This window comes from Drosophila busckii, chromosome 3R, assembly GCF_011750605.1.
Source record: "Drosophila busckii strain San Diego stock center, stock number 13000-0081.31 chromosome 3R, ASM1175060v1, whole genome shotgun sequence".
Taxonomy (NCBI): domain Eukaryota; kingdom Metazoa; phylum Arthropoda; class Insecta; order Diptera; family Drosophilidae; genus Drosophila; species Drosophila busckii.
In genome coordinates this window covers 17,549,584-17,573,394 of record NC_046607.1, presented here as the reverse complement: position 1 = coordinate 17,573,394, position 23,811 = coordinate 17,549,584, and the positions used below count along the sequence as shown (strand labels likewise).

The window sequence follows — 23,811 nt, the reverse complement described above, 5'->3', positions numbered from 1 at the left end:
ATTTCACTTAAGCTAGCTAAGTAGTAACAAAACATTCATTGAGGTTTTTATGCTGCACGTGTGTTTGGCTATTTACAGCGTATTAAGACTCATAATGAAAAAGATTAAGTTGCAAACAAACACACACACACGCAAAGGCAAGCAACCACTGTGCTGCAGCCAATAGACTTCTTTCATTTTTGCTGCTGTTGTTGTCGCTTTGTGTCTTAACCCATTTCGCATCGACGCCAGCAACCATCATCAACAGCAGCGTCAACAGCATTGTCATTTGTATTGTCTAACATTCGTCTGCCGCTTGCCAAAGCTCCCGCTCACGCGCTGTGCGACGCTGCCGCTCTCTAGAGTGCGTTCGAAATAAAATAAATTCTTTTTTCAAAACGAATTAAATAGTGTAGCGTATGCATGCGCGCGTTTGTATGTGAGCGAGCGCTCTCGCTTTTATGTTAGATACATATATACGTATGTATTTTGTTCATCTTTCACGCTTTTGAACACAACACACACAAAATAGCAAACATGAGCATGTTGTTCAGTTTGCTTGTTGCTCTACACGCGTGCGGTTCGCAGTTGCCTCCATCGTCAGTGTGTTAGTGTTAGTTAGTGTTGGTGTAAGTGCGTGGCGTGCGTTTTGCTTACATTTTAGGGCGCGCGAGTACTTGGCTAAATACCCATATATACATATAGACTACAAGAAGGTAGCACATTTGTGGTTCTTTTAAATAAAATTCTGCTGTCACATATGCGGCGTATACGTAATGCATGTCTTTGCATGCATTTGAATATGTATTTTATATTTTGGCGCTCCTGCATACAAATTGTCAAGGTGTGCAGTCGTGCTTCAAATTGCAAAAACAGCTGTAAAGAATTTAGCAACAATTTATTAAAATAAAATATATATGTTGCGGTCATAAACAACAAACTATTTGTTCAAAAATTATATGTATGTCATCATAAAAATATCAAAAGATTATTGCAGCTTTATAAAATTTTAAGTTTGTTGTTTATATTAAAAACTAACGCATATGTTTGCCTGTTTATGTTTGTTTTTTATGCTTTTATTTATATATTTTGGCACACTGTTGCTTCTGGCTGACTCAGCTGCGGGCGACCGCGACAATGAATTTGAATTGAAATGTATTTTAAATCCAAATGCATTTGATAAACAAAGCGCACACACATTACACGCCCTAAACAAATGCGCTACATTAATTAATGCGCTAGCCTAGTTTGTAGTTGCAGGTGTGTAGCTTTAATTGTTGTTATTGTTTGTGCTACGCCTTTGTGTATTTGTGCAACTAACCGCAATGTGTGTGTGCATTAAATGCGCATAAAGGGCAGACAGTAGTCAAGCATGCATATATTATAGTTAAGTTGGCAAGCAAACTATAAACTACAGAGCGTTGTATATTATTTATAGTTGCTACTAACTACTTGGCTGGCTGCAACATGTTTAGCTGCCAAAGTCAAGTACATAATTGCCAAGCGTGGGCGTTGCGACTTTCACAATAAGTATTACAAATGCGCCCACAAAAAATATTATATAAATATATATATGTAAGCTGCGTATATGTTTTATTACTAATTAAAGGCATTCAATGTTATTGTAAGTTGCAATTGTAGGCAGCAGCAGCAATTGATATATTTATTGCTGTGGGACGTGCAATTATTGTATAACAATTTAAGCTGCTAACAACGTCCCAGTTTGTATGCAAATTGTTTGTAATAATAATTTATTTATTAAGCATTTAAGTGCATGCAAACAAATGTAACATATTTTGTAACTGGCGCTTCCTTCTGTCTATAAATGTAACTTGCTTTCAAGTTCGCTAGAGCGCCGCAGTTCCGAATCAATCAACGTACCCACATAAAGAGACAGCAACATTGTCGCTACGCTTGATTAATTAAGCCAAAAAAAAAAAAACAATTAAATATTTTGTAAAACTAGCCAAAAAGCACAAACCGTTGTGCGTTGCCAAATTAACATGCATACATAAAAGGCAACAAGCGCGCCAAGAAGAACGGAAGTTATAAATACCAAAATGGCGCTGATATCATAGTTAGATATATACATATGGCATATATAAGTAAGTGCTGTTTGAGTTATAGTCTGGCTACCAACGCGCGTATAACAGTTGCTTGGCATATCAATTAGTTAGAAAGCGCCCAGAAGCTACCACGCCCCATTGAGCTCTAACTGCAACATATGTGCCACACACTCAAATGCACGCCGTAAACTAAACGAAAGCGAAAACATGGCAAACACAAAGCATTTTCCGGTCATTAACCGGAAAAAGTGCAACAGCCACCAGACACAAATGGCCATTTAAGATGCCAAAAAGGAATTCCTCTAGCACTAGACTGACTAGAGTCAGTGCATTAATTGCAGCCATTCAATTTGATTTGTTTATGCCAAAGCATTTCTCTCTATTCTTTTCCGTTTCTTTTTTTTCCGCGTCTCTGCAGCCCGAGCTAAGCCACAACGTGAGGCGCGCACAAACATTTTTATGTGCGAGAATTTTAAGTGCAAATTCACATACGAGCAACAACAATGACGACAGCCAAATGTTTACATAGCTGCTGCTGCCGCTTGACTTTAAGCATCCTGCTGTGTAAGTATGCATACCTATTGTATATGTTATAATTCTTTTAGATTTACATTAAATCATAGCCATGGTACACATGGCTACATTTGTATTAAGTTATTACATTAGCAAAGACCTTGAATGATTAACAGTGCGTCATGCGCTAGAACAGACGCCTCAAAAATCAATTTAGGCATAATTTTCTATTTATATAAAAAAGGCGTCATGCTCCTTTGAACATATTTAAATATTTTGCTCAGCCAGTCTATTAACAAGAAAATTAAGCATAAATAATTCCACTTAAAAATTGCACATACTTTTCAAGCAAATACGCCACATACACTTACTTTCCAAAAAATGTTTATTTCTTTCTAATTTATGGTTTTCTATTTTTGACGTGAATAAATCTATTTAAAGTCTATGTTACAATTTACGCATATTTTCAAGATTTCCACAAAATTATAATTCCCTAGAGCACGCAGATTTAAATATAGAAATCGACTTCCAACATTATCTGTAAGCGCTGTGCTATAAATCACAAAACTCTGGGCTCTATACATAGAACAAACTCATTTGATTTTGACAAATCGCTCATCAGCATTTGGCCAACATTTTGGCAATGAAATTGCCCCTTCACTTGTCAGAGAGGGAGCAAGAGAGCGAGGGACAAGGTATACACTTGACTGACAATTGCAAACACAAACTCTGACTGGGCCAGCTGCCATTGAAGACAGCCCCCACACCAACACACACTGACTGTGTATGTTACGCATACGCCGCGTTGACTTGTGCTAAAAGCGAAATTTTCTTAATGTAAATATTTAAAAATAAATACGAAGCAAGTGTCGCATGGCCATATAGCAAAAAGCGTGGGAAATTTTGCCTCGCCACTATTTGTGACGCACTTGTTGATATTTTTAGTTATTTTATAGTTGTCAAAACATGTGCTAAAAATTCTGAGCAATAAAACAAATGGCAGCTGACTAAATATTGCAATTGTTTGATTTTAGTGCTAGTTGCGCTGACTGCAGCAACGCCCAATGGCTATCCGCGTGAAATATGTCAATATCGCAAGGGTAAACCGGTGCGTATACTTGATGTTATTGTTAGCTTTTGCATTAACTTACTTATTCTGTTTAGATACAACCCACAAGCGTATATCGCAATCATTTGATTGCCATACGCGAGCAAATGCTAATACGTGCCACACTCGAGGGACCCGAGATCTATGGCTACATACTGCCCTCCACCGATGAGCATTTGAACGAGGAGGTGGCGACGCGTGATCAGCGTCTGCGCTATCTCAGCGGCTACACAGGCAATCGTGCCTTTGCGGCTATAACGCAGCAAGGCGCCGCCTTATGGGTAGAACATCGCTTTGCGCAGCAAGCGGATGGCGAGCTGGACTGCGACTGGCAGATTTATTTGTCCAACGGCAATGTAAGCATTGCCGACTGGCTGGCCACTCAGCTGCATTTCAACAAACGCATTGGCGCCGATCCACATCTGGTGCCGCATCATCTGTGGCTGCGTTGGGAACGCGAGCTGGCAGCCAAGCCGCTCAAGCTTGTGCCCATCAATAGCAATCTGGTGGACATGATTTGGGAGGGCGAGCGACCAGCGCCACCCAGAGAGAATGTGATTCAAGTGCAAACGCGTGACTTTGCAGGTGAAAAATGGGAGGATAAAGTAATTGAGCTGCGACGTCAACTAAACAAACTAAACTGCGAAGCAATGATTGTTACATCCTTAACTGAGATTGCTTATCTGCTGAATATACGCGGCACAGATATACCCTATACACCTGTAGTGAAGGTAAGCATGGCAGTAACTCTTATAAGTCAAGCTTTAACTGTTCTCCTATTTCACAGTCCTATGCCATTGTCAGTTTGACTGACATATTCTTCTATGTGGATCATACTAAAATTAATCTAAGCATAGATTTGCATTTGCGTACGGATTGTTATAATGAAAATTGCGTCAAGTAAGTAGCAACAATTTAAATACAATTAACCCGTCAGCAACTTTTTGATTTTTAAATGTTGATTACTCCTGCTTCAGCCAGTTAAAGGTTTACATAACTGGAACTGGAATTATTTCCTAATTAAATATTTGAGCGTGCTTTAAGTATAATTATGGCAAACTGGTCACTTTATTTGTTATAAACTAATTAATGAACAAGCAGCGCTGCTTCCGCTAGCCAGCACGTAGGCTGATAAATATTACAACTTATACTATTGCACTTAAAAAATGTTTGTGAGGCTGGCAGCTAGACAACAAGCGAGGCCGCTATGCATTGTTTGCAATTAAGCAAGCAGTAAATGAGTTTTCAGCATAAAACAAATAAATAATTCTTATATATATACACACACAATCACCCTCATGTTCTTAATAACAAGTAATCTTGCAAAAATATGAAATAATTCGCACGATTCGATTTGCAACTATTTCATGCAAAATTGTTTATAGGTCCCCAGAGCATTAGGAGTTTAACTGAAGCTTAAATAATTTTAATTTTGAACAGTTTGTATTTGTTTTATATATTTTTTAAATTGATTACAGAATCAAGGAGTACAATCAAGTTTGGAGTGACATACGCACGTACGTGCAAATCTGGAAGCGTGTGCTTGTGCCTGCGCCCTGTGTGCAAGAGCAAGGCGCCTCCGAAGCCATCTACTCATATGTGCCACAGAAGAATGTCTTCGAACACATTTCGCCCATAATCTTTATGCGCGCGCAGAAGAATTTTGCAGAGCAGGAAGGCATGCGTATGGCGCATATACGCGATGGCGCTGCACTCTGCGAAGCGATGAGCAATCTGGAGTCGAGATTCTACACTGAGCAATGGACGGAGGAGAAAATTAAATACGAAATTGAGCTGTGGCGTTTATCTCATGCCAATGCCAAGGGCTTGTCGCTGCGCACTGTTGTTGCCTATGGCGAGCATTCGGCGCTGCCTTATTACATATCCAGCAATGTAACCAATATAGAGGTGTCTGATCAGAGTTTGCTGGTCATAGAGTCGGGTGGTCAGTATCTGGAGGGCACAACAGATGTGTCACGCACTTTTATCTTTGGCGAACCCACGCGTGATATGAAACGCGCTTATACAGCTGTGCTAGCGGGTATTTTACATATATCGGATTTGAGATTTCCGGCGTCTGTAAAGCCCGCAGGTGTGGATAGTGTAGTGCGTGCTAAGGTGTGGCATGAATTGAGCGATTATCCGCAAGCTACAGGTCATGGCATAGGCGCCTATGGCTCTGTCGAAGAACGTAAGTGCTCAGACTGAGAATCAAAATAAAATAGCTGCTAAATCTTTAATTCCAACAGCTCCCATCTCTGTGGCTTATGGACAAAACAATAACTTTCTCTTCAAGCAAGGCTACTTCTTTTCCAGCGGTAAGCAGCTCGACTTTAAAATAATAACTTATACTAACTGTTAATCTATTTATAGAGTCTGGTTTCTATAAGCGCAATGACTTTGGTGTGCGCATCAAGAACGTGCTGGAGGTTTTGGATACGGACAAGACTACAACCAGCGGTGAACACTTTCTAGCATTCCAATCGGTTACGCTGGTACCATATGAACCCAAGCTTATTGATGGCTCCATGCTCAGCTCCGATGAGAAACGCATGCTAAACAAATACAATGCCAAAATACGCAAACAAGTGGGTGACGAGCTTAAGAAACTGGGCAGCATGAAAGCCTTTTACTGGATGATGAACAAAACTCGACATATACGCGAATATCTGCCCGAGGATGAATATCGTGCAGCCATGGGCGGTGGTGTGGATCGGCTGCAGCTGAATTATTTCTACATATTAACACTCAGTCTGCTGAGCTGCACTTTGTTCATTTGGAGTGCCTAGCTAGCATATAGTTTAACTTAGCCTATGCTTGTGTGTATGAGTATGCGTGAATGTGCTTTGAGTGTCTGTGTATAACTTTGGAATATCTTAGTACTTAGTTAGCTATGAAATTTAAAGAGAGAATTTGGGACTAACATTTAAATGAAAATAATACCAATATTAATTGTTAGTTATTGTATTTAAGTAGACGCACTTTGTTTTTAGCTTGAGCCAACATTAATTCCACAACAAAACCCTAAAACATAACTAAACCAAGCCATAAATACGTATAATAAACAAAAAAAAAAATTAAATTGTTAAAAATATTTTGCAAGCAATACTGGTGTAAGAAATAATGTTGTATATTTTTTATAAATGTGATTAAAACTAATATGTTTATGAAAGTGTTTGACTTGTTTGATATGCAACAAAAATGCGCTGCATACTTTGAGGCGTAGCGAGAAAAACACGACAGACAATTGGCTATAAAGCTAAATATACAAAAAATGATTGCTGGATTAATTTAAGCTTTATATGATTAAATCAGAATGACTTTACTTTTCTGACTGATAAAACTGATTCAGCACATAAATAGCTGCTGATTAGATGCTTATCCGCATATTAGTTCCCATGCTATCACAGCTATAACAAATTGATTGGCTTTTAGCCATATTCACCACAGTTTGATAAAGTTTAAATAAGTGGGTCGCTGCGTTGGTGGAAATGCGCCAATTGCTCAGTTATTAACGTGATTGCGACTCGACAACTTGTGCCCCAAAAAAACAAAAACTGTTTTCTAAATAAAATTATAATTGTTTGGTCAAACATCAATGATAAGATTTCAATACATAACATACATATAAACAACAAAAGATGCACATAGCTATATAAAAAGAAATGTATAAACTAATATACTGCTGCTGCTGCTTGCTGTTAATTGTTACAACACAATTGTCAGCAAAACTTATGCGTGTGGAGGAGCTAACCAATGGCTGGTCGCTGCGTGAGAAAGGCTCTGGTTAGTTAAGTTACAACGTGATTAACGTACAAAATATTTTTATAAATTGCCTTTGATTCGTTTGTTTCATTGTCAATTAATCACAATTTTTGGCACAGACCCCCGGTCTCCACCTGTATAAGCTAGAGTAACTTTTGTTTATTGATAAGATAATGAAGCTGACGTTGACATCGATTCGCTGCTATCGATACTTGTAGCACTTAATTGGTTGTAAATGCCTTTAACTGCAAGCCCTGTGATTTAGCAAAGCTTAAACAAGATTTTGTTTACCTTTTTCACTTGCAGACACGTTCATTAGTGTGCCCAAGATACCGTCTGGTGTGTATACGGCGCTGGAGAAAACCTATGGCGATCTGCAGGCACCAGGCAATGATATCAATCTGCGCTGGATAGCAAACCGTACATGGATCTATAATATAACATTTGATTTACGTGCGTTAATAATTGCTTAAAAGCTATAAAGTGTGACTAATTTAGTTTTTACAGCGGATGAATTAAGTGTGGATAGCTTGGTAAATCTAACGCTGCATGGCATAGATACTGTAGCTAAGATTTGGTTAAATGGCGAGCTGCTGGGCAGCACGGACAATATGTTTGTGCGTTACTCCTTTGTAGTGGGACATGTGCTGCAGAGCAATGGTCCTAATCTGCTAGAGATTGAGCTGCTGTCGCCGCTAGAGCAAGCCAATGCGCTAGCCGAGCAATCTCTGCAGCTGGGCAATCCACCCAGTTGTCCTGCCTCGCGTGGCGATGTCGAATGTCATCGAAATATGCTGCGTAAAATGCAAATGAGCTTTGGTGGCGCTTGGCATCCTGCTGCGCTATCCTTGGGCATTTGGAAGCCAGTTACCATTGAGTACTATACAGTAGCTATACTACGTAATGTAGATGTGGCGCTCAAGCGCAACAGCACACATTGGACTATGGATTGTCGCGCCTTTGTGGACACAGCTGATGCGGAGCAGTTTCATGCGCAGCTCGTAGTGTATGCTAGTGAGCTGCTGCCCGAGCCTGTTGAGTTTGAGCCACAGCTGTTGAGCTACAGCTCAGCGATGCTGGAATTTCAGCTGCATATACCCAAGGTAAGTTTTTAAGCTAACTGCTGTAGTCAAGCTTTATGCGCTGCTTGCAGGACAACGTCGAGCTTTGGTGGCCCAATGGCTATGGCGCGCAGATACTTTATCCTGTGCTCTTTAGTCTCAAATGTTATCGCGGCGAGGAGCAGCCCAGCTTAATGTCACGCACTGAATCCAAACAATTACTAAACATAGGCTTTCGCACTATTGAACTGGTAGAAGATGAGGATGGTAAGTCTACTGCTTGATTAATTAACAAATTAATTTTAATGCCATTACAGCTTATGGTCGCAGCTTTTATTTTCGCGTTAATGATCAACCCATATTCATGAAAGGCGTTAACTATGTGCCAGCAGATATATTGCCCGAGCTAGCTGCCGATACGGATACGCGTAAGTTATCAGCCTAACAACGCCCAAGTCGAAGCTAATCAAACTGATTCTCTAATTAGTGCAGTATTTGCTGCAAGCCGCCAAGGATGCGCATATGAACATGATACGTGTGTGGGGCGGTGGTCTCTATGAATCTGATGCGTTCTACGATCTAACCGATGCCTATGGCTTGCTAGTCTGGCAGGATATGACTTATGTCAAGGCTGTATATCCTGTAGACGATGTGCATATGACTTCCATGCGTTTGGAGGCAGCACAAAATGCACAAAGAATTGGCTATCGCGCTAGCTTGGCTTTGATGGTAACCAACAGCGAAATTGAATTGTACTTGGCTGAAAATCACACAGATTTTGGCACAGAAGCGGCGCGTCTGGCAGCTGAATATAAAATGCTATTTATAGATAATATAAGCGAGGAATTAAATATTCTAGCTAAGCCACGCGCTGGTCCTATGCTATCAACGCCCTCACTGGGCATAGCTGAGTCCGGCGACAAGCTGGCGCAGAATCCGCAAGATCCTAAATATGGCGATGGTAAGGTCTATGTTAGTTGTATAATTTCTATACTTATGTTTATTTACTTTAGTGCACTTCTATGATGAGGACATGTTGCCTGCTGTTTGGAACATTTATCCAGAAGCGCGTTTTGTCTCCAGCTTTGGTTATGCCAGTCTGCCCATGCGCTCCGCCTGGCTGCATGTGCTTGGCAAGGATGCAACCGAGAAGCGCTTAGTTGAGCTCATCAATCAACGTCAGCATAATCCTGAAGGATTTGTAGCCATGTTGCAGCTAATGGAAAAACAACTGCCGCCGCTGCTTAGCTGGGAAAAGCACATTGATAAGTTTGTTTACTTTAGCCAAGTGTCACAAGCACTGACCACCAAATTGGCAGTGGAGCTGTTTCGCAGCAGACGCAGCCAGCATCGCACAATGGGTGCGCTTATCTGGCAGCTGAACGATGTTTGGCTAGCACCCACAGCATCCTGCATAGATTTCTATGGCAACTACAAGCTGGTGTACTACTGGGCCAGAGATTTTCTAGCGCCCATTGGCATTATGGCCATCTACAATGAGGCCAACGATCAGATTAATATAACAATAACACGCGAGGATTATGTTAGCAATGGTGATATGCAGGTCTATGATGTTATTATAAACACTTACCTATGGAACGATATATTTGTAAAGAAACAAATTGCCAGAGCTGTGCCGCTGGGTGCTAATTCAATGGATTTCCTTAAGATACCCATGGAATCGGTGCTGTATGAAAAGCACAGCAAGCATGAAATATTTTTGGAACTACTGCTCAAAGACAAAGAGGAGGAAATTGTAGCACGCAATTATTTCTATCCAGTGCCAATTAAAGATATTGTAGGCATGCGAGACCCAAAGTTACAGGTAAGGCGTCATTTTAAGTTATGCAGCTTATCTTAAATACGTTTTTTCTACTATGCATAGCTTGATGTAATTGGCTTGGATTGCAGCAATCGTGTGGCGCCATTTGAAAACAATTTCAGCCTGCGCATAACAGTGCACTCTCCTGCTTTGTTTGTTTACGTGGAACTAAATCATCCGGAATATATGAACTTTACACATTCCTTCTCTATGAATGGCTTTACACAGACGGTGCCGCGGCAGATTGTGCACCTGGAATTTGTTAACAATTCGGAGTGCTTAACACTGAATGCTTCGCACTTTAGCGTCAGGACAATGAATCAGTATATCAAATGAGTATTATATTTAATGGAACTATAGCTAAAAACTTATATGCGTACTTAATGTAAATAATAAATTATATGCAAGCAAATGTGTAATTGACTAATCCATTTTACACGCACAGTGGCACAACTTTATGTTATGGGTGTGTTCATTTAAAAAGTGAAAACAATTTACCAAGTAGTATAGCTGCGATAGATTCAGAGAGTTTTTGCTATACAAGCCATGGCACTAAAACTACTAACCGAAATACACTTTACTTTTTAAATAAAAATAGAAAATGCGAAAATGCATTGACAAAATTCATGTTAATTTTTGTTTACATACCAAATCGATCTATCATCGTTTACATATTGCAACCGCTGCTAAATTTACCCAGCGCACGTTGCTTAATATTTTGAGCCCACGCCACTGTGCTAAAGATAGCAACAGTTACTCTCGCCGGCGCTCTCACTCTCACGAAAATAATTTAGAACAGCGCGAGAGCGCGCCACTGACACTGATATGATTGCCAGATAACGATAAGTTACTCTCTCGCCAACTCTCTCGCTTTCGCTCTCGTTCTCGCTCTCTCGCTGAAGAAACGTTTGCTAATTGATTGTGCTCTGCTAATCGCAGTCGCATTTGCACTTTACGCGTTGACAGACCAAAGCGTGGAACCCACAAGGCAGCAGGTAAACAAGTGTGATATATGTACATGGCCTGAGAGTTAATTTGTTTTTATATATTTATGACAGCTAATGATAAAACATGAAGTTTTGTATACAACTGTTGCTACTGTTGCCGCTGTGGTTTAGTTTGAAAGTCAAGGGCGATGCAGTCGAAGTCATTGAATTGAGCAGCAATTGGAGCATATCTAATCAGAATGGCTGTAAGTACTTTCTTTCAACTGCCTGCCCACTAGTGTTTGTAATCTAACAAAATAAACACCATAAATAATAATAACAATTAAACGCTAATAATAACGCTTAGTAAGCGCTTAGACAAATTTTGCTAAGGCGTTTATCAAATGTATATAATTTCAATTCGATTGACAGCAATAAGTCAAGTGGTCAAGACGTTGCCTTCCGGTGTTTATAGCGCGCTCTATGGCGATGAAATACTCAAATCCTATAATGATATTAATATGCGCTGGATAGCGTATGACAACTGGACATATACCAAAAGTTTTCCACGTAAGTAGGTGTAAAAATTAATTCATAATTATTATATTAATCTCAACTTGTGCAGTTGATATGGATCACTTTAAGCATGTGCGCTGCTTTAATCTAACCTTCCATGGCGTGGATACCATAGCTGAAATACGTTTGAATCGCCGACTGCTTGGACGCACTAATAATATGTTTGTGCGTTATACTTACGATGTTAGCAAATTGCTGCAAAACGATAATGTGCTGGAGGTGGAGTTTACATCGCCGGTTTGGTCTGCGCTAAGCAAGGCCAGACAGCTGGAGGCAGCTGGTCGCGCAGTGCCGCCAGCTTGTCCGCCTGGGCGCTATCATGGTGAGTGTCATATGAATATGCTGCGCAAAATGCAGGCAAGCTTTGCCTGGGATTGGGGACTGGCAGCGCCTTCAATGGGTCTGTGGAAATCAGTGCAGCTGGAAATGTATGAAGTGGCGCTTATACGTGATGTGGATGTGGACATGAGTCGCAATGACACGCACTGGAATCTGCATATGAGCGTCTTTATGGACGTGCAGGGCAAGCAAAACTTTAACGCTGAGCTGGTGTTCTATGCAGTGTAAGTAGAGCTTGTCCACAGTAGTAGCTGCAGCTAAGTTTATTTTGCTTTGCAGTGAGCTGCTAAGCGAGCCAGTGGTCATCAACTACACCTCACGGCCCATTAGCTATCTGTCACCGGTAATTGTATTCGATCAGGCAGTGCCAATTGTAAGTACCGCTAATTGAGCTCATTGAGCAACTGTGTCAAGCGCTTTTGTTTGTATTTAAGGACAAAGTTGAGCTATGGTGGCCCAATGGCTATGGCCAGCAAAAGCTTTATCCGCTGCACTTTGCGCTCAATGCGTGGCTGGGCAGCGGCGTAGCGGAAATACGCGCCAAGTCAAAGTCGCAAAAGTCAGTGCGCGTGGGTTTTCGCACACTGGAGCTGGTGCAGCAGCCAGCAGCGGATGCTCAGGGCAATACTTTTATGTTTCGCGTTAATGGCGTGGACATATTTATGAAGGGCAGCAACTATATACCATCGCATATACTGCCAGAGCTGATGACAAGTGAAATGAGTAAGCAAATAAATTGCTATAAATATATTTAATTAAATGCGCTTGTTCTGCAGATCGCACTGCTTATTTGCTGGAGTCTGCTAAGGAGGCACACATGAATATGCTGCGCGTTTGGGGTGGCGGCATTTATGAATCGGATGAGTTCTATGATATAGCTGACAGTTTGGGTTTGCTTATATGGCAGGACATGATGTTTGCCTGTGCCATGTATCCTACAAGCGAAGATTTTCTTGCCTCAGTGCGTGAGGAAGTGCGTCAGAATGCCAAACGACTATCACATCATGCAAGCGTCGCTATATTCGTTGGTAATAATGAAAATGAAGCAGCTCTAGTGCAGAATTGGTATCAAACGAATGATGATCGGCAACGCTTTGAAGCTGAATATCGACAGCTCTATCTAGGCAATGTGCTGCATGAACTGAAGCTGGTGTCGCATAGTGCACGCCCAGAGCCGTTGGTATCATCGCCCTCCAATGGCAAAGCTAGCGAGCAGCATGAGTACATATCACCCAATCCGCAGGATACGCACAATGGCGATGGTAGCTTAACTTGCACTACAGTTTAGCACTTATTAATTAATTTTTATTCGCAGTGCATTACTATAATCATCTAGCTGATGCCTGGGACACTTCATTATATCCACGTGGTCGTTTTGCCAGCGAATATGGCTTTCAATCGCTGCCCAGATATACAGCCTGGACACGCATACAAAACAAGGAAGATGAGCTGTCTGCACTAATGTCGCATCGTCAGCATCATCCGCTTGGCATGTTGCCCATTACCACGCTAGTGAGCAGCCATCTGCCATTGCCACTGCCAGATGATACAACCTATGAGCAAGCGCTCATCTACTTGAGTCAAGTAGCTCAAGCGCTGGCCACCAAACTGGAGACTGAGCTTTATCGCAGTCTGCGCGATACGCAGCATAATACAATGGGCGCGCTTTATTGGCAGCTCAATGATGTGTGGATAGCGCCCTCTTGGTCTAGCATTGACTTTAATGGCAACTGGAAGGCAAGCTTCATATTTACTAAACTATAAACATAAACTAACTTATAATTCTTCTAGGTGCTGCACTATTGGGCGCGTGACTTTATGGCGCCCATTGCTATTGTCGCCTTGTATGATAAGCCCAGCAAGGCTTTGAACATCTCTTTAATCTGTGATCAGCTGCAGGTGAATACGGACGACTTAAGCGTAGTGGCCAATATACATTTGTGGTCGCAGCTGCTGCCGCGTAATTCAACGCAGTGGCCTGTTACCTTACGTCCCAATGGCGTGCACTATGATAAGATTATACCTTTGAAGCAAATGCTAAATGGTGAATTCAATGAGCACAATGCGTATTTGGAGTTTCAGCTGCGTCGCCAGGAGGAGCTGCTAGCACGCACTTATTATTTTCCAAGCAGTTTAGCAAGTGCTGTGGGCATTAGCGATCCACAACTGGAGGTAAGCGTTGAAATACGCTTAATTGATTATTAAGCTGCACTCTTAAGCTTAGTTGCTTTAAATCTAATCTTTGCTGATTGCCTTTGCAGATTGAAATATCCTCCAAGTTCTGCCTGCAAACTACAACTGGTGTGCGCAATAGTCTTAGTTTAACCATCACTGTTAGGCGTCCTGCTGTCTTTGTCTATCTGGAGCTCACCTACTATCCATATCGTCATAAGTTCTCGGAGAATGGTTATATACAAAATACACCCGTGCATGTTGTCTATGTAACCGTTGAGGCTCCCTCTTGCCTGCGCGTTTGGTTCAAATCCTTCTTTAGCATACTAACTGTTAATGACTTTATGAAAAGGCAACACTGATGCGCGAAAAAAACACATATAATCTTATTTGTAGCTTAAGTTAATAACAAATCAATAAATAGCATAGCAATAAGTACAATCCAAACGCAGACTTGGCGTCTATCTATCAAAGCTGGGCATTTGCACGCGAGGCGGCGTATAGCCCTCGGGATATGGCACCAGCTGATTGTTGAGCACGCGTGCATTGCGCCAGGTCTTGACCTTGTCCTCGGCTGTGTCTGGAACGCGCACGCCCTCGATAAGCGTAACAGCGGGTCCATCGACAACGCTGTGTGTGCTTTGGCCTATGGGATTGCGCACTGGTCCTGACTTTAGCTGCACAGCTTGACGCTGAGGCGTGGCAGTGGGCGTTACAATGCCTGCGCTGGCGGTGACCACCACTGAATGTGGCATATAGCTGACATATTTAGTCTTTTGTGGCAAGTTCTGATTGTAGTTGTGCTTGGTTATCAAATTCTGTGGCGCACGTGAGCGACTCGCATAGGCGCGCTCATCACGGCTGTAGTACTCAATGGGCTGTTGGGCGCTGCTGGGAAAACTGAAGACGCTGCTGGGCTGCTGCTGAGCCTGACGCAGCACACGCGGCTGTGTGTCCACTGCCTCGGCATAGCTATATGGCTGCCACTGACGTTCAATGGGCTGATTGTAGGCGGAGTAGTTGTTGTTGTTGCTTCTGGGCTGGTAGTAGACTGGCTGCCAGGCGGGCAACTGGCGTCCAGCACGCGCATTGCCTGCGTATTGCTGCTGCTCCAGCGCTTTGCTTTGCGCTTTGGCCAACTGCAGCTGTATGAACTTGGCCTGACGCTGCTCCGCCTCTGCCTTGCGTAAGCGATAGTCCTGCTGCTGCTCGGCCAGCTGACTTTGCTTCAGCAGCGCTGGCGTATGCTCAAAGTGCAGCTGCCGCCCGCTGCTTTTGGCTTGCGCTGGCGCCGGCGCACGCTTTACATCTGCGCTGCGCACAAAGAACGAACCCGCTGCATCTTCAGCACGTGCTTTGCGACTATTTTTGCCCACGAGTATCTCCACATTGTCGCCTTGACTGGACTTGACGCTCACTACGCGCACCTTGCTCGGATCCAAATTGCGTCCAAAGCGCAGCTCAGTGCGCAGCAGCGCTGGTTTGCCTGTAACGCTGCTGTCTTGGTTGGCTTGTGCCACGCCCACGCTTAGGGCTAGGCATATAATTAGTTTTGCCACACTCATACGCCCTGTTACCTTGGAAATTTTCAACGCTGTCATCTTTTGGTGCGTGCGCTGTAAAATTGTTGTACAAAATTAGTTGAGAGTTAATTGAGCTACAAGTTTGTTGTCAACTGCTAACATTATTATTATTATTTATGAGCAAACAGTTGACTTAATCTAGCTGCAAGCAAATTGTGCTTAAGTATGAGTGAAAGTATTTGATAATAAAATAAAATGCTTATGAGTGAGCCTAAGCAGCTGCTTCCGCTTCAAATAAAATAATATTTTATAACAGCCCTATGCATTTTTTAGCTGCACTTCGCTTTTAATTGCCGGCCCCTCTTAATTTGTAACTTGTTTATGTTTTGACATCAATTAATTCACACCAAGCAACTTTTAACTATGCACCACATGCTGCTGCTTGTTATCTTTATTTTTAACACCTCGTTGAATTTTTTGCTCATCAGCAAACGAAGCCGCAGCAAGAGCCACAGCCACACAGCTGAGATGTGTTGCTCCTAATTTAATTATTGACAGCCAGTCAAGCACTCAGGCAGTCAAACACCGCCAGCGCCGTCGTCGACTCAGTCTGAGTGTTGTTGGCGCTTTTATTGCAATTGCATGTCTTCTGACTTGCGGTGCTGGTGCGCTGGGCTCAGAAAGCGAAACAGCAATTAAAAACTGCAATGTTTAACTTTCGTTCATCTCGTTGTTGCTGCTTTAGCTGTTTGGTTTCGGCATGAGGAAACTGTCGATTTGCCGGCAACAATTTATATTTTTTATTTGCACAAACAGCGACAAGTTGCGCCAGTTGCATGACGCCACGCCCACTTTAAGTGTTAGTTAGTTATTTCGACACCAATGCTGGCTGATTTATCATATAGTTACTCCAATTGAGCAGACAGCGGTGACAATGTCAATGCCTCGCCTCAATGCCAAGCGGCAACAAGTGAAGTGCCTTGGGTGAAAATTTCAATATCGCTCTCGCTGGTCAGTGCACTTTCCAGCTAATTATTTGTTCAGCTGTCAAAAATTGCTGGTAATGTGCAATTAAATTTTCATTAGATAATAAAGTTTGCAAAAAAAACAAATACCCATAATAATTGCAAATTAAAATGCATGATTGATTAAGCGTTAAAGTAAACAAATCATAAATTTTACAAATTTGCACAGCTTAATGCATTTTCATAAACAAACAGAGATTAAAAGCAGTCGACAACGTGAGACTCTGTTTAATTTAAGATAAAAATAGTTAAGTATATATAAACCCAAGTTTATAACTTAATAAATGTTAAGTAGTTCTAAATATTTGAGCAGATAAACTGAAAAGTTTATCAACTAAACTAGTAGACCCCTTGTACTTAATTTTGTGTAGAGTCTTGACAGTCTCTATGCCAAAATAGTTATAAACTTATAAAAGCTTACACAAGTAAATTAACACACTGATTAAATACCAATATACATATATTATGAACTAAATACTGCAGGTGCTGGCAACTTAAATATTTGAATGCCATTTCCCTTCACCTGTCGCTTGCAGCTGATTACTTAATTTCCAATAGTTAATGCGCTTAATAGTAGCAGCGTGTGTTGACCCACACCACAACACTTTGTGTGCCAAACAATTTTGTGTGTGCAATTTGTCTATAAAAGCCACGCGCTTGTCTTGATTGCCAGCATCATAATTGTGTCGATTGAACAATGATTTATACAATATTACGCATACGCCGCGTGCGGTCGACAAGCAATGAGCCACTAATGAGTGAAAATTTACCGACAAAATGAGAAAAGTAACACACACAATTAAGCGAATTGTAAATTTTAAATTGTGAATTGCAATTTCAATAAACTGCGCGCGCACGGCAAAGTTCACGGCACGGCACGACTGATCAGCAGTGTCTACGACTAACTGGGTAAGCTGGGACTGGCACTGGCACTGGCACTAGCTCAGGCACCACTGGCGCTTGGATAGGTAGCACCCGTGACTCGAAAAGCTTGCCACAGGGACTTTCACTTTCAACTCAAAACTCAAAGCCGCGACGGCTTGCGTTGTGGCTGACTGCGCGCTGTGCTCCCAGATGAACTCGCTGCGCTCTTTTTTGTTGTTATGAAATCGTCGCAATCATCGCGCACTACAACAGCAACAGCAGCAACCACAACAAATATAACAAGTTTTACTTTTTGCACAACAACAACAACAACAAGAGCTCAAGAGCTGTAGAAAATAAAACCGAAAAAAAAAGAAGTCAACGCTTGCTATTGAGCGCTTGGTCTCTTTTTTCTTTCTTCTTTCGTTTTTAGGCCGCTGGCCGACAATCGCCAAGCGGTTGCTGCTGCGGCTGCGCTTGGGCTTCAATGTCACGCCACAGTCGCTGCGCAGTCGCAGTCGCCGTTGACGTCGACTTCAGTGTGCGCTGTCAACTGTTGTTAAGTTTTGGAGCTTGAATGTTGCGTCTTCGCTGCGTCATTTTTTTTTAGTTGTTTATTTTGCTTTTCGGTCACTTTGTTCAATGAAAATTACATCATTTCAAGTTGGAGAGCAGGAAATGCGACTTGGTAGACGCCAAGCGCGCGCAGTTTGATTGATGCCCCACACTTATGTTGAAATGCAAAATGCAATTATTAATCGTATTAAAAAAAGATGTTACAACACTTGCTAACAATGCAGATCGCTTGGGTAGATGAAGCATTTAAGCCAAGCTTAGAGCTAAGACCGGAAGAGCTTTAAGAGCTGCATAAATCAAAAAGTACTAAAGTAAAGTTGTATAACTTTTTATAATTACTAACTATATTTATTGAATTGAAACTTTATCTTCAATAGAAAAATAAGTAAGCAAAATTTGATAAGACTAAGCAAATAACTTTTTAAGACTAATAATAAGCTTAAAATAAAAGAGTTTCTATGAATTATAAAACATTTTTAAAATGATCTTGCTCTGTTTCTTTTTGTCATAGTTATTTTAGCTCCGTATTATTCCCAATCAATCATACGCAATGTTGAATTTAACTAAACTAAATTTAGCTAAGCAAAGAGTATTACAGCTTCGTTGCTTCGACTGCAGCGCTCTTCTTTTTATTTTAGTTAGCGGTATAGCTAGTTAACTCTGCTTTGCCTTGACTGTTAATGATACTATAAGCAAAGTTAAGTTTAAGTTGAACTACCCGCAGCTTGAGCTTGAGCATTGTTGCCTAGTTGGTAATCGCAATGAATCGCAACGAGCGCATAGAGTTAATGATGGGTTTTGCTTTCGCAGTCAAGGCGTGCCATTTGCCCATTTAATTGGATATTACGTTTAGCTCCAGCTGTGGCTGAAGCTGAAGCTGAAACTGAATTGCGCTCAATTGCTTGTCAGCTTTAATTCAAACTCATTGACTCGCATTGTTCATTGACTTTTGAGCTTTGAGTTTGAGCTCAGCTTCTAGACAACTCTCACTTTTGGGGCTATGCAAGGCTTGTGACTTTAAGTGCTTCTAGTAGTGTAGTGTAAAGGTCTCCGGCTGTCAGTTTGTCAATCAAAGCAGACAAGGCTACATAAAGACAACAACAAAATTAAGTATACGCCCACTTTGCAGACAGGCCCTTTAACGCGTAGCTTGTTGCATTCGTGTTGCATCTAAATCAGCTATAAAATCGGCTCGTTTAATGCTATGCGTTGTCATTTGTAGTCGGGGCAACAATCGAACGTACGTTAACTTGGCTCATTGTTATCAGCGATTGTCGTAATGCTTGTGGCTTTTGTTATGATTGTTGTTGTTGTTGTTGTTGTCATGTGCAAAATGCAAATGTATTTGTATGCGGTTAATATAATTTGTATTTGTTTGTTGTTGTTGTTGTTGTTGCTAGCCGGTGTATGTTGTATTAATTTCACTTTTACTTTTATGATTAACATTTCCCACCCAAAAAGTGAGAAACTTTACATGCTCGCTTGTCTTTTTGCTGTAATTTTTTTCACTTATATGTACTTTTTGTTGTTGTGTTGTCTGAAATGTGAAATTTTAAGCATCATAAAGTTAAAAGATGCTGTGGCCCTACCTCTGCGCTTTGGACACTCTTTAACTACAAAATTTATGTACTTTTGTTTATGGTTTTTATACATACGTGTATTTCTTTTTTGCCAACATCTTTAATTACTGCTGCCGCTTACTCAGCATTAACTTTAACATTTTGACTGGCGATGAGCTCAAAATTTATGTTTATATATACACTATGGGTGGCTCTGTAAGTATGTACTTAATATTTTTTTGTCAGATGTTGCAATTGAAAGTGAAACTCTTCTGAATCTTCTGTGAGCTGTCGGCACAAGTCAAAGGTTTCGTGGGCTTGACAACTCAAGTACCTGCGCTACTACTACTACTACTACTTCCTCTGAAGAGCAAAAGCCCACGCTTAAGTTGGCGAACCAACTTTTTACGTAGTTTAAATATTTTTATGGGTAGGTCAGTTCACTTGAGACTAAGCCAAGTGTTTGCTAAACTGTTGTGCGCAAGTGGTAAAACTTTTAAAAATTTGCAATTAGTAAAATATATACAAATTTAAATGCTTATTTCTTTTAAAAAATTATAATATAACTGAATTTATAGTGAATGCGCTGCTAAAAATCTGCATACAAATTAAGCATACGCCCCATTGCTAAACCAACCTCTACCCACAAACTCACTTTGTTTTATTTATTTTTTAATAAATCACACGTTGTTGCAGCTGCTACGCTTTGATGAATGCAGTTCAATGTAGTTTGACTCCTTGGCGCTTTTTGAATTTCAAACCACGACAAATTTTTGTGCGACAGTTCGCAACGCGCACCGAAATACAACTGAACGCAAATGAAAAACTTTTGCTAGCAAGTAAAAAATCAACCAGCTGGAAAACGGCTGAAAAAAAAGTAAAAATGATTATGCATACATATACAACACATGTGTGTGTGTGTGTGTGATATGTGTTTGGAGGCCGACAGCAACAGCAGCAGCGGCGGCAGCGCAGTCAGCGCCGGCGGTAGCAAATCAACAAAAGAGCGACGACGCCGACGCGCTGGCTAAACAGCTGAGCTTAAACGTAGCTGAGCATGCGCAACAGACTGAGCTGAGAGCGTGGGGGGAGAGCCCAGGCCCCAAGCCATGCCAAAATGAGCGAACAATTGCGCAATTGTAATAGCAACAACAACAATAAGAGCAATAAACGCAAATGCAGAGCGCAGAGATCTCAGTCTCAGCTATGTGTGTGTTGGTGACTTGATTTATATAGTGAAGTGTGATTTACTTGTAAATTTCATGACGAATGCGTTTTAATGAATGAATGTATATTAAATTTCTATGGCGGCCAATCAATAAATGAGATATATGAACTATATAAATTTAAGGCAACGTTTATTTGAAAAACAGACATGTGCTTAAGTATAGCAATTTTATTTAATTTAAAGTGTTGATTGGCAAGCAGCTAAAGAGTTATACTAGCAAGTGTCGAAATTATGCAGATTTTATTTAAGTGCACCTCTTATCTTATAATCTATGCATTTTAAATCGAAACATGCCTTCAATTTCACTAATAAAATTCCCCAGCTCAACTGACAAATCATAAATGATTAGCAAGTTGTCATACCATTTGCTTAGGCCCGCCCGCCGCTGAAGTTTGCCACACAAAATATAAAAAATCTTGCATTTTTTTTTAGCAGATGCATGCCGTCAGATAGCTAGTGGCAATAAAACAACAACAAACAACAACAAAAAGTAGTACTAGAAATAAAAATAATTGCCATGTGGCGCGTTGTTTAACGAAAGTGGGCAGAAGTAGGTGTGTGCCAATGAGTTTAAGATGTGCGCGCCAAGATACAGATACAAACACACTCAGATACACACACACACACACAAACAAGCGCAGCTTTTTATTAGCAATTTTCGCAATTTTCATAGCACTCTTGAGTAGTTGGTAAGTTGCATATAAAAAGCGTTTGGTTAATTAACAAAAAGAAATTTCACTTTGCTACTTAGCTTAAATTTAGAGTAGAATACACATAGACACAAACTATTTGCTTAATTTATTGCTGATGCCATTTGCTGCAGGCTTATGCGTTAGACCACGTTGCAGTTGCTGCTGCTGCTGTACATCAGCTAAGCTTCTCATATGCAAGCAGCTGAATTTGTATTCAAAGATTTTACGTAGCAGCAGCTGCAGCAGCAGCGAAGGACACACATAGAACTTGCCATCCTCAATATGCGGACGCAGTTGTAAGCAGCCGAACAGCGGCAGCGGCAGCATTAACGGTATGCAATAGCCTGGAAAGCTGCGTTCGCCAAATGTAAAATCCACTAGCGTCAACTGATTGAGCACCACTTGCACTTGAAAAGTGTTTTCAACTGCAGAGGAGTTCATGTGCAGGCAAAGCGGCTGTTTGATGAAGGCAATGTCCAGACCCAGGCAACATTTGCAGCGATTGCTTTCGCAGCTGCAGGTTCTTCCCAGCATGGGCAGCTGCACTACATTGTTGTTGATCGTTTCTTGCTTGTTGCTGCCATAGCTAAGTGGCTCCACCTGCTGTCCACTTGCAGGATTGTAGATAACAAAATGCTGCGTGCTCGACTGTGCGTATGCGTAATGCAAGATAAACAGCAGCCACAATGCGCCAAGGTAATGCATCTTTATTTACTATTTTTATGAACTTTAGCTTGACTTTTGTTGTCGATGACTTTGAACTACTTGTCGCGACGCAGTCTGTGTTTGTGCGTGTTTTTCCACACAATTGTCCAAACAGAATGTGCATTGGGTTTGCCCTCAATACGCGTTCTAAGCTTTGGCTAAATGACGTGTAGCAAATGCCATTTGTTATAGTTATTTCGATAATTAAAATTTTATGCAAAGCAGTAAGCATTCTATATGTGTCAATGTTATATCTGCCGCCTGCACTCATTTGTTTAATTAATGAGCTTTTGTAAATATTTGTGTAGCTTAAACACTTTTTAATGTTACGTGAAATGCAAATGTAACTCCAAATTGCACACTTGACACTTTCAAAGTGTGTCAACATTTTTGACGCGTCGCGTCGCTCAATTTACGCAAACCTCTGGTATTACCAACAATAATAAAAATAATAACAATCTACCTTAAATTGACAACAGCATCGCCTAGCGTAACGGTCCGCGCTTACAATGCGATAACTTTTTTTTTCGTGCCGTAAAAGGTTTTAACTCATGTTAAGTCTTTCTTTAGACTCGTCCAGCAGCAGCAGCAACAACAACAGCAACTGCAATAAAATTGTCGCCTCTGTCCATTTTCCAATCATTTGTTAACTTTGCCATTTCACAACGCCATGTTCATATTGGGCGGAAATCATATTCAAAGAAAAAAAGTAATAAACTTTACGTTTGGGGAAACTTCCATGTGTGTGACCTTGTATTAGTTCAAAGACAGCAGCTGTAGTTATGTTTATCTTATGTACATAAAACATAAATATTTATGAAAATAAATAACATGTTTGTTGACTTGTGTCAAAGTGCGGGTTAGTTACCCTTAACCTCTCCTAACACAAGGTTGTGAACACTTCACAGCTAAAGAATATTTGCCAAGTATGGCGTATACTTAACGTCATATTAATGATAATAAAATAATAAAATTAGTTTTACTTATTGATTATAGGCTCAGATTTATTTTAAAATATTGTTCTTCAATCATATTAGACATAGCTTCTATGCTTGTTAGTCAGTCTACCTTTCATTCTGACTCCCTTCGGGCGCACGCTCACCAACAAATCGGCGACGCTCTCTTGTATTCGCAGCAGCGCTGAGCGATCGAGCGAAAGAGCTGAGTCGCAGCAGTGCTGAGCGATTGAGCGAAAGAAATGAGTCGCAGCAGTGCAGAGCGATCCGCCAGGAGGCTAGCAGGTAGGCAGCAAAGTGAGTCCATTGGCAGGTCAGTTCTCTGCAGACTATTGGCGATAAAACAAGCTGTCAAC

At 41.1% G+C, this 23,811-nt stretch overlaps 5 protein-coding genes across 7 annotated transcripts; 3 read left to right on the top strand and 2 right to left on the bottom strand.

The window, feature by feature from the left end:
- The first annotated feature begins 539 nt into the window (after nt 1-539).
- On the top strand, nt 540-6,765 carry LOC108604811 (probable Xaa-Pro aminopeptidase P). Of its 3 annotated transcripts, none has more exons than XM_017994415.1 (8): nt 540-695; nt 2,464-2,609; nt 3,593-3,666; nt 3,723-4,397; nt 4,454-4,566; nt 5,145-5,857; nt 5,916-5,984; nt 6,040-6,765. In XM_017994415.1, the coding sequence occupies exons 2-8, from the start codon at nt 2,549-2,551 to the stop codon at nt 6,453-6,455; spliced, it is 2,121 nt and encodes a 706-aa protein (XP_017849904.1). In that variant the 5' UTR covers nt 540-695; nt 2,464-2,548; the 3' UTR covers nt 6,456-6,765. The 3 variants fall into 3 exon arrangements, with proteins under 3 accessions (XP_017849904.1, XP_017849906.1, XP_017849905.1); XM_017994417.1 differs by having other exon boundaries at nt 591-608; XM_017994416.1 differs by lacking the exon at nt 540-695 and adding an exon at nt 2,067-2,084.
- Nucleotides 6,766-7,198: 433 nt separating this feature from the next.
- Nucleotides 7,199-10,717, top strand: LOC108601917 (beta-mannosidase-like). The gene is made up of 8 exons (XM_017989895.1): nt 7,199-7,452; nt 7,738-7,884; nt 7,939-8,534; nt 8,585-8,759; nt 8,810-8,920; nt 8,980-9,453; nt 9,506-10,317; nt 10,378-10,717. Exons 1-8 carry the CDS (start codon nt 7,332-7,334, stop codon nt 10,648-10,650), a joined length of 2,709 nt encoding a protein of 902 aa, XP_017845384.1. The 5' UTR covers nt 7,199-7,331; the 3' UTR covers nt 10,651-10,717.
- Nucleotides 10,718-11,257: 540 nt separating this feature from the next.
- Nucleotides 11,258-14,785, top strand: LOC108604572 (beta-mannosidase). Its single transcript, XM_017994103.1, has 10 exons — nt 11,258-11,309; nt 11,373-11,506; nt 11,673-11,810; nt 11,866-12,379; nt 12,435-12,528; nt 12,590-12,878; nt 12,932-13,417; nt 13,471-13,892; nt 13,947-14,327; nt 14,417-14,785. The coding sequence occupies exons 2-10, from the start codon at nt 11,386-11,388 to the stop codon at nt 14,687-14,689; spliced, it is 2,718 nt and encodes a 905-aa protein (XP_017849592.1). The 5' UTR covers nt 11,258-11,309; nt 11,373-11,385; the 3' UTR covers nt 14,690-14,785.
- LOC108604573 lies at nt 14,694-20,661 on the bottom strand. Its single transcript, XM_017994104.1, has 2 exons — nt 20,530-20,661; nt 14,694-15,943 (listed from the first exon to the last, which is right to left on the bottom strand). Exon 2 carries the CDS (start codon nt 15,926-15,928, stop codon nt 14,789-14,791), a length of 1,140 nt encoding a protein of 379 aa, XP_017849593.1. The 5' UTR covers nt 15,929-15,943; nt 20,530-20,661; the 3' UTR covers nt 14,694-14,788.
- Nucleotides 20,662-21,887: 1,226 nt separating this feature from the next.
- LOC108601379 lies at nt 21,888-22,499 on the bottom strand. The gene has a single exon (XM_017989278.1). The coding sequence runs from the start codon at nt 22,497-22,499 to the stop codon at nt 21,888-21,890; it is 612 nt and encodes a 203-aa protein (XP_017844767.1).
- Between the last annotated feature and the right edge of the window lie 1,312 nt (nt 22,500-23,811).